This window comes from Grammomys surdaster, unplaced genomic scaffold (genome assembly GCF_004785775.1).
Source record: "Grammomys surdaster isolate TR1022 unplaced genomic scaffold, NIH_TR_1.0 125849, whole genome shotgun sequence".
Lineage (NCBI taxonomy): Eukaryota > Metazoa > Chordata > Mammalia > Rodentia > Muridae > Grammomys > Grammomys surdaster.
The window spans coordinates 1020816-1030994 of NW_021620675.1; the positions used below are offsets into that span (position 1 = coordinate 1020816).

The 10179-nt window shown below is 47.3% G+C and overlaps 1 protein-coding gene across 3 annotated transcripts; it reads right to left on the reverse strand.

The window, feature by feature from the left end:
* Positions 1–2478: 2478 nt before the first annotated feature.
* Hjv (hemojuvelin BMP co-receptor) lies at positions 2479–6463 on the reverse strand. Of its 3 annotated transcripts, none has more exons than XM_028789826.1 (4): positions 6308–6463; positions 5009–5185; positions 4075–4622; positions 2479–3630 (listed from the first exon to the last, which is right to left on the reverse strand). In XM_028789826.1, the coding sequence occupies exons 2-4, from the start codon at positions 5103–5105 to the stop codon at positions 3007–3009; spliced, it is 1269 nt and encodes a 422-aa protein (XP_028645659.1). In that variant the 5' UTR covers positions 5106–5185; positions 6308–6463; the 3' UTR covers positions 2479–3006. The 3 variants fall into 3 exon arrangements, with proteins under 3 accessions (XP_028645659.1, XP_028645661.1, XP_028645658.1); XM_028789828.1 differs by lacking the exon at positions 6308–6463 and adding an exon at positions 6235–6292; XM_028789825.1 differs by lacking the exon at positions 6308–6463 and having other exon boundaries at positions 5009–5404.
* Between the last annotated feature and the right edge of the window lie 3716 nt (positions 6464–10179).

A 10179-nucleotide genomic window follows, 5' to 3' on the forward strand; every position in this document is an offset into this window, starting at 1 on the left:
CATCCCACACCTGGAACATCATCCCACATCTGGAACATCATCCCACATCTGGAACATCATCCCACATTTTGACAATATTAAGGATTGTCAGTCTTTTATTAAAATTTTGAGTTTGTAGTGGTTTTGTTTGCTTGTTTTTGTTTTAGACAGGGTCTCACCATGTAGCCCTGGCTGGCCTGAAACTCACTATGTAGACCACAATAGCCTCAAAGTCCTAGAGATCTACCCGCCTCTCCCTCCCTGTGCTGGGGCTGCCGGTGTTGGCCACTGCTCTCACATGTGAAAGCCAGAGGTTGATGGCAGGTGTTTTACCCCTTTTTGTTTTGTTTTGTTTGCTTTTCCATTTTTAAAGTTTTATTTATTTATTTATTTATTTATTTATTTATTTAAACAATAAAAATTTTTGTTTTTCGAGACAGGGTTTCTCTGTGTAGCCCTGGCTGTCCTGGAACTCACTCTGTAGACTAGGCTGGCCTCGAACTCAGAAATCCGCCTGCCTCTGCCTCCCAAGTGCTGGGATTAAAGGCGTGTGCCACCACTGCCTGGCTTAAAGTTTTTTTTTTAAAGCTTTATTTTGTGTCATGGGTGTTTTGCTTGTGTCTGTTCAGTCTCTGACTCTGCTACTTATTAGCTGTATGTCCGCGGGAAAGTTGCTCAATCTTTCTGTACTACAACTTCCTTATAGTAGAAATAGAGATATACTCTAGGGTATAGCGCTTAGACAGCATACACAGGCCCAGGTTCATCCCCAATGCACAGAAACCCTCCACCAGTATCAATATAAAGATAAGGTGTGTGTGTGTGTGTGTGTATGTGTACAGACAGGCAGACATGAAGTGATAGGTACAGTTAAAAGAAGACTATCTTTCTTAGAGAGTTATGAATAATTATTATTACTTAGTTTAGTTTGAGGAAGGAAGGTTGAAATAGGATTTCATGTAGCCCAGGCTGGCCTATATATAGCTAAATATGACCTTGAACTTCTGATCCTTCTGCTTCCACTTTGAGTGCTAGGATTACTGTAATGTCCACCACACCAAGTCAAAATAACTATTAGTATTATTGTCATTATTACTATTATCATTTTGCAATACTGGTGATCAAACTCAGGGTTCCTGTACATGCTGGGCCACTGCTCCGTCACTGAGCTACATGCCTAGCCCTTAATGCACACACACACACACACACACATATATATATTTAAATATATTAAAATGTTTATGCATATGTGTGTGTATTTGGTGTTGGAGATTTGTTCTAATGCTTTGATTCAATCAAGAATCTGCATGTCCAAACACTAAAAGACCTTGTCCCCAATTTGGTTTTTGATCAATTAACAAAAATGCCAACAGCCAATGACTAGGCATGGGGCAGGGTCCTTAAGAGTTGCTCAGGTGAGGACACAGAGAGGAACAAGAGAGAAATACCATGGCTCAGGGAAGAAAGATAGGATGCAGTAGCCACAGAAGATAAAGCCAACGAGCCATGTGGCCACTGGCCACTTCCCCGATTGGGCCTGGGATAGCAGGGGAAGGTTTAGGAATGCCCAGCCTTTGAGGTAGCCGAGGCATTTTAAAAATAAGCTAACGTGTCTAGCAGGAAATGTGTGTGTGTCTTTCATTCGAGGATCCAAAGATAGGGAACACAAAGTAGTGAAGCAAAAACTTAAATATTTTTTTATTTTTATGTGTATGAGTGTCTGTTCAGCATGAATTTTGTGTGCAGTATATGCTTCCAAATGCCAGAAGAGGGTATGTCATATTCCCTGGAACTAGAGTTGCAGGTCATTGTTAGAGCATTGTGGGCCCTGGGAACAGAACCTGAGTCCTCTGTAAGAGCAGTCAGTGCTCTTAACTACTGAGCCATCTCTCCAGGTCCATGCATTTTAAATGTGTTTATAACATATATTTTAAGCACTAAGTAAGTGTTTGTGATCAGATCTGAACTCCTTGATCCCACCCTAAGGTGCTTTGTAATTCCTTCTGCCTATCTAACTATCTCATGACTCCTTGTTAGAGTCCCGCTGGTTTTACCACTAATCATGACTGTGGATAACTGCCAATGGTTTTCACTTCCTGAACTGTTCCTGTCCCACCGTCTACAGTGTCATCCCTGTGTCTTTATTACTTCTCATTACTCTGATTCTTAACAATCATCTTCCCACAGGAATCCAAACGCTACAGAATCCAGTGAAGAATCATACACTTCTCCAAAAACTTCACCTCCAGCATTTGAGGAGTAGAGACAGTTGGACCAGCAATGCAAGGTCAGCCTGGGCTACATGAGACTCCACTGAAAATAAAAAACAAACACTCATGACTCCTTCCTGTGAACCATTTTTTTCCAGTCCAAGAGCCTGTAGACTCCACGAGGGACAAGACAAGGGCTGATAACTGTAAGGCCTCTTTCCATGGAGTGAACACATAGCCTCAACTCCATTCCACACATCTATAAAGGCATTCAACACAGACAACAGAGGACAGGATGGAGAACTTACTGCTTTAATAACAGATTAGGAAGGGGTGGAGATGCCAGTTTCTGTGTTGGTGCCAGTCTCCAAAAGCTGATTTCCTGTGCCAGACAATGCCCACTTCATTTTAATCCAAAAAGCTTTCCCTAATTAGTTTCTCCTCTTTTTTCTTTCTTATAGAGAATCATGTTTTCCCTTTTTTAGTTTTTGCCTTTAAGATATTTCAATCCTAATGTTTTGCTGGACATTAGCACTCTCACAATCTCTAGGCTTGTAGGAGAGTGGAATTTCATTACAAGTAGGAAATCACTAACTGGGGGAATTCATGGCGAAGAGCCCATACCAAGGTCTGGAGTGCAAAACCCTGGCTCTGAATCTTTATTCTAGGGTCATTTCAGCCCTGGACTGCCCTCGTCTGATTGAGTAAGCATCGTTGTCTCCTGTCCCCACTGTTTCCTTTGGCACATCTTTGTGTTTTCTCACACCAACCTCTATCCTCATATCATTTCCAAACCAGTCACGGGTTGCTGGCCTACTTACTGAATGCAAAGCCACAGAACATAGAGGGCCGAAAGAAGTGGAACCAGGCAGGTTGCTGGAGAGAGGGGAGGTCCTGCATCTGAGGGGAAAAGATGCAAGTTCTCTAAATCCGTCAAGAAGACTCGGGCATCGTCCAGAGCTGTCTGAGCTGCCACCGTAAAGTTGGGGTCACCGGAGACTGAAACATCAAAGACGCAGGATTGGAAGTAGGCATCTTCAACCGGAAGTCCTTCCTTACACAGCCTTCTGGCAGTTTCTATGGCTATAGCCCCACGACGATTGCGCTCTGAGCGAGAGAGTCGCTGACTCGGAGGGCACCCCCCAACACACAGCTGTAGGTCCTGCTCAGCGGAGAAGGCCCGCGCCACATCCTCGGCTACCCTGATGGAGAAGGAGAGCTGTCCAGCTGTCTGTCGAATGATGATAGTTGTTCCAATGTAGGCAGCTCGAATCTCCACATGGCTCCCAAGGTTAGCAGTTTGAATGGACAAACTCGAGCCCCCAGGTCGGTCGCCCCCATTGATAGAACCATCTTCAAAGGCTGCAGGAAGATTGTCCACCTCAGCCTGGTAGACTTTCTGATCAATGCATTCTTGCATGTTTTTAAATATGACAGTGATCTATGAGGACAAGAGAGAAAATAGTTCATTAGGGCTCAGAGCATCCTCACGCCAAGCAAGCTGCATAGAGTCAGAGATCTGATTTCAGCAGAATGCAAGTTACCTCCTGGTCCTCGGTTCTTAATCCTATCCCCTATTGTGTTCCATCAATAGTACCTGACCCCTACTCAACCTCCTAATATCTCTGTCTCTGTCTGCCCCCCGCGCCCCCCACCCTTTCTCTCTCCTTTTCGTCTCAATCTCAGCAACTTCCAAGTTACCTACATTTGAATGAAATTCCCATTAAGAGGAATTACATTTACAAGAGCAAATGTTTGATGGAAGGAAGCCATTCAGGATGGAAGGGAATGTTTGGGAAAGGCAAGGAACAGGGAGCTGGGTGACTGACGGAAGAAGGAGGACTGGTCGGATGGACCGTGAGAGGACTCAAACTGAATCTCTGACCTTCCGGATGGTGGTAGCGTTGGCTCCGGATGCCACTGGGGAGCTGGTGGCCTGGACGAAGAGGAAGTCGTTATCTAGCAGGGGCCAAGCTCCTTGGACACGGCATGTGTGAAAGTGGTTGTGGAAGCTGCGCACATGGGGGTCTCCAAAGGAGGCGCAATGCAAGAAGCCCGGGGCTCGACCGTGCAGCCTGGAAAACCGGGCCTCATAGTCACAGGGATCTGGGGTCAGGGGCGCTGGCCCGGCCCCGGGCAGGGCGGGGCCTCGGGCAGGGGGCGGGGCCGTGGGACCCTGGCGTGAGCAGTTATGCTGGATCATCAGGTCCTCTATGCCATGCACCGCAGAGTGGAAAGCGAGGTCCCCGCGGCAGGTGCGGGCCGTGCGCCGCGTGCAGAGAGCGTAGGAGCGCAGGGCGCGACACAAGCCACCAGAGGCCAGTCCACCACGGCCGCCTCCACGTGGCTTGTCCGGTGAGCCCCCTCCCCGAAGGCTCAGAGTGGACGAGACGTACTCGGCATTGCAGCGGAGGATCTTGCACTGGGAGTGAGCTGGGGACAGAAGGGAGAGGACAGTGAGACGGTGCCCAGATTCAGGTTCTATCCAAGTTCAGTACGCGCCTAACTGCCAAAAGGCATCCGCCATCCCACCGTTCCTACCACTCAGCGTGGGCGCTTTCCCAACCCCAACCTTCAGCGTCCTATTCTTCCCCTGCTTTCCTCTACTAAAAACGTGTAGAGCAGTCAGATGTCTTTTCCCTGGGGTCTAAGGACGACGCCTGTGTCCTTCCTCAAATTAAATGGGAAACAAGACAGGCCTCTTTCAGAGTTGGCTGGTGACTGGGACCAGCACCCATCCCTCCTCACTCACACGTGCTCACTCCTACCCAGCACCCCAACCTGTAGACATGCCCAACCCTTCACTGTCCCTTCCTTACCCTGTCCACAGAGGAGCAGCAGGAGGGTGAGGGTGCTTAGAGTTGGAGGACTGCCATGGGGAGACCGGGGACTAGGGGACTGGCCTCGATCCCCCATACCTATCCAGCCAGGTCCCCCCAGGCACAGGTTCTTCCCAGATGATAAGCCTGCTACCTAGTGAATTTCGCCGGGTACTTCTGTGATTGGAAGAAGAAATTTGGCTGAGTGTGAGGAAAGAGAAGGGTTGAAGACCAGTCAAGATGGTGGGGGAGAGAATCTGAGGAGATCAAGCCAAAAATGAAACAGATTGGATCTTGGGAAGAAGGAGGCTTCCAGAGGGTGAACCTGGCTGGTGAGCCTCTGTGCCCTGCTCCTGTGGCCACCTTCAGGTCCCTTGTGCAATACGCCCACGGGGGCAGGGTGGTGGTGGAGGGAAGATTGAGTGACCTCAGTGGGCAGAGTCCATTGTATTGCCCCATCCTGACTACCATCCTGACTACCAAATAGCAGATGTGTCAAAAATGGAGGCTCCCTGGGGAAAGTGAGGTCCTGACCATGTCAGTGGGTGCCCAGTGACACTGGGATCTGATCATGCTTTAAGAACATACCTCTATGGATCCTCCCAAGCCAGAAGCCACCTGCCGTTTTGGTTTTCTTCACTGTGTTGTAAGGGCAAAAAGGGTAACATGGTAGGCAGATGCCCTGTCTAAGATGTCACCTTCCCAGTGAAAAGGAAGCTGGTCTCTCAGCCTCTCCAGAGGGCTGACATTACGATCCCTCTCTCACAGGATGGGGTACAAATCAAGCATTCAAATTAATATTTGTTTCTGCCTGGTCAACAGTTTATGTCTTTTTCCAGACCCTGCTGTAAAGCACAATCCAGACGCTCCTGGTCTTGTGAGGGGAACAGATATTGGGGAGGGGCTGTCTCCCTTTCTCCTGTCAAAACCCCTCTCTGGAATAAGTGTATGAGCAGGAGGTCGGAGAAGGCTTGAGGTAGGGGGTGGGAGTGAAACTCAGTAGTAGATGAGTGTTTACCATGCTCAAGCCCTGGGTCCAGTCCTTAGCGCTGCCCCCTCCCCCTCCCCCAAGGTCTTGATGTAGTAAGATGGAGAGGGAAATAAGAAAGCCAGAGAGAGGCAGCACTAAAACTTCACATGGCCATGGCTTGGAAACCAAAAGATTGAGAAGGGGGAAGTGAAGATTGGGGTACCTGGTAAGGGGAGATCTTAGTTTCAGAACATACGTCTGTAACTTTATGAAGTTCTGGCCTTGACCCAAAAGCTTATCAAAGTAATCGCCATCTCATCTGGACTTACTGTTTCCCAAGGTCAAGCATTACTTTGATACCCGGTTCTCCAGCCATAGTTGCCTTTTCTGTTGGTCTGCTCCAGCAGGGGGTCTCCCATCTCTTCCTCCATGTCTCTCCCAGACTGGGGATCTCCCAGATCCCCCGGACTGGCTGCAATCTCACAGAGGTCAGAGAGCCAGAGGAGGTTCGGTGTGGGGGCAGGGGGGAGGGAGAGTATATGGTTGGCCCAAGTACTGGACAGCTGAGAGGAGGAGGGAGGTGCCTACTGAGTTGACAGTTTTAAAAATAGCGAGGTCCAAAATTCCAGGAACGTTGGTGGCAGTAGGGTGTGGGAGCTAAGGCAGCAGGAATGATGAGCAGAACAAGGATGGAATATGGAAATGTTGGGTACCAAGCGAGGGAGAGCATCAAGAAAGATGATGGCCAAGTCATATATCCAACTGCAGCTCGTATAAGCTGCCACTCAGGTCCTCCAGCATTCCCAGTAATGAACTCCTGGCCTTTAGAACTGCTGGTGGTGATTTGTGTGACGCCTGTCACTCATTGCTCTCATCCTCTCTTTACTGAGGATCCCACTGAGTTTCTACACATGATAGGGAGGGGTGGCCGGCTTTGAGGATGGATGGCAAGCATTGTTCAGAGACCCTCCCCCGTCTCTGCCAACTATTTCAGAAGCCGAAAGGCCCAGCTGTCCGGAGGAGAAATCCGAGAGCAGAATTGTTTCGGAGGAGGGTTTATTCCGTCTGTCCGGATCGGATCTCTGCAGCTGTCTGTTCTATCTCCACCTTTTCCATTACGCTAATTTGTGCAACCATCCCTCCTCCCTCCTCCTCATCAATACAAACACAAAAATCAGAAGTTTCTGGGTTGTAGGGGCGGGTACAGGATAGTAACAGGCAAGGAGGTGAAGAAGAATCAGAGCTGGTTTTGAAGACTATTGATCCACAGAGAAGAGGGGTTAGATAGGTGAAATGCGGAGAGAAGAGATTCTTTCTTATAGAAAGATTGAAGATTCGATTATAACCAAGGGATTTAGTTATGTCCCATCTTTTCACCTGGTGGCATTTCTGGGACACCATCCCGAAGTACTTGCCAAGGGAAAGCAGCACAGGACTGATTACAAAGTGTGTCACAAAAGCTTCTAGCCCTGTCAACTCTGCATGCAGTTCACAGTCTACAGGTCTACATGGTACATGGTCCCTTCACACACACACACACACACACACACACACACACAGTCTACAAAAGAGAAGTGTGGGAACACACAGGTATTTTTTTAATAATGAATTTAGTTTTTTCTCAACTATACAAGGCTGTATCACAATAATCTTTTACATTAAGTTATGTATATTATGTCTGTCTCTCTGTGCGTGTCTGTGTATACCTATGTGGATGTCAGAAATTTTACAGGAGTCTCTCTTCCCACCATGTGGGTGTTAGAGACCAAATGTTAGGTTTGGTAGCTAGTGCCTCTACTTACTGACCCATTTCACCAGCCCGCATCCCAAGAACTTTTATTCTGTAAAATTTCCCTGTACTGGCTGGTTTTGTGTGTCAACTTGACACAAGCTAGAGTTATCACAGAGAAAGGAGCCTCCCTTGAGGAAATGCCTCCATGAGATCCAGCTGTAAGGCATTTTCTCAATTAGTGATCAAGGGTGGGAGGGCCCAGCCCATTGTGGGTGGTGCCATCTCTGGGCTGGTAGTCTTGGGTTCTATAAGAAAGCAAGCTGAGCAAGCCAGGGGAAGCAAGCCCGTAAGTAACATCCCTCCATGGCCTCTTCATAGTTCCTGCTTCCTGACCTGCTTGAGTTTCAGTCCTGACTTCCTTTGGTGATGAACAGCAATGTGGAAAGTGTCAGCTGAATAAACCCTTTCCTCCCCAACTTGCTTCTTGGTCATGATATTTTATGCAGGAATAGAAACCCTGACTAAGACAGCCACCAACTAAACTAATCAAGTGACTTTAAGACAGACTAGGTTGTCTATAATATGCAAAGTGGTATATACTCTGAAACCAAAAGTACGTGCAAAAAAAAAAAAAAGTTTCTTGAGGAGAGCTCAGTGGTTAGAGCACATGCTGCTCCTACAGAGGACTCAGGTTCCACTTCCATCACCCACATGATAGCTCATTACTAACTGTACTCATGTGGTGCAGATAGATACATACACTCAGGCATACACACATGCACATAAAACATTTTTTAAAGTATTTTTAATGAATTTGTTGTTGTTTTGAAATGGGATGTTGTTATATGTGTAGTCCCAGCTGGCCTAGAACTCGTTATGTTGACAGATGACTGAGCCCATTATCCGGATGATGCTAGATCACAGGCAGGGCCGCTGTGCCCAACTAGTACGAAAGTACTTCACAGTCCTCATTATCGTTGACAGTGATGTTGGCACTATTCTGGAACTATTTTGAGTATGCTGTGGACTTAAAAAGAAATTAATGAAATCTGGAGAGATGGAGCCACCGTTGAGAGCATGTGCTGGTTTGACAGGGGACCTGAGTTTGGCTCCCAGCATCCACATCAGGGGGCTCCAGGGAAGTCAGTGCTCTCTTTGGGTCTCCTTGGGAACTACTCAACCCACACACAAATGCACATTCAAAAATAAAACCTTATTTTTAAATTAAATAATAATGGTGGGGTTTTGGTTTGGTTTGGTTTCAGAGACTCACCAAATAGTAGCTGGCCTGAAACTCGCAATCCTCCTGCCTCAACTTCCTGGGTGCTGTAATTACAGGTGGCCAAGAGTGGGGTTTTTGAGAACCACGATCTTTGATGTGGGATAGAAATGCTGATTCATGTCGAAGTAAAGTAAAAACTCTGTCATTCTAATCTAAATCACTCCAGGGGACCTGGAGCCCCCTTCTGGTCTCCTCAGGCATTACATGAAAATGCACACAGAGTGAGCATGTGGTAGTGAACACTTCTAACGCCCAAGCTGTGGAACAGGAGTATGATTTCCCACTACAAGAAACCAGAATTCTTTGGAGAAATAACTTATTCCCATTTGGAGCCAGGAATTATCCAAGATAAACAAGAAAGCTTTAAAATAATGTATCAAGGTGGGCATGGTGGCACATGCCTTTATTCTCAGCACTTAGGAGGCAGAGGTCGATGGATCTCTATGAGTTTCAGGCCAACCTGGCCTACATAGGGAGTTGCAGGCTAGCCAAGGCTACATAGTGAGGTCCTGTCTCAAACCAAGCAAGCAAGCAAACAAAATGTATCAAAGGAATCAGAAGGCAACTAGAATATAGTAGTTGCCACTTGCCAAAGACGGGGCTAATTAGTTATCAAAATGGAAACTGAATATGTTGGATTGACACACATCAAACATTTTAAGCCTAAGTTCACAGCTATATTTAACAGTAAAAAGTGATTGGCCATTATTGGAGAAAGCTGTTGTGTCGTCCATTTTGAGAAGTGCTGTTAAATGGAAAGAACCAAATAGTTAACTGGTTTCTTTAAATTTTTCATTACTTTTATTTATATTTTTGATAGTGGAGGGGGCAGGTGTGTGTGTCACAGAACACAGAACAGGCATGCAAGTCACAGGACAATTTGCAAGACCTGATTCTTCCACTGTGTGGGTCCAGGGGATCCAACCAAGGTTGTCAGGCTTAGTGGCAAGCACCTATTGTTAGCATTTTTGTCTAAGTTCCGCCCCACAATTACCTGGCAACCACCAGTGTGTCTGACTCACTGTAAAAGGGGCTGCTTGTCCCCTCCAGGCTCCTGCTCTGTCATCTCACCTCTTCCCCCCCTTTCCCCTTCCCCTCCCACCTCTCTCTCCACATGCTTATGGCCAGCTTCTTCTCCTCTCCTCTCCCCTTCCCTCCCCTCCCCTCCCCTCCCCTCCCCTCCCCTC

What these genes read in the sequence shown, in the direction of transcription:
- Hjv (XM_028789826.1), bottom strand. Translation starts at nt 5,105, where the DNA reads ATGGGGGATCGAGGCCAGTCCCCTAGTCCCCGGTCTCCCCATGGCAGT. An exon ending in GCTGCTCCTCTGTGGACAGG is followed by an intron (nt 4,623 to 5,008) that starts GTAAGGAAGGGA and finishes TTCTGTCCCCAG; the next exon opens with CTCACTCCCAGTGCAAGATC. An exon ending in ACGCTACCACCATCCGGAAG is followed by an intron (nt 3,631 to 4,074) that starts GTCAGAGATTCA and finishes TTGTCCTCATAG; the next exon opens with ATCACTGTCATATTTAAAAA.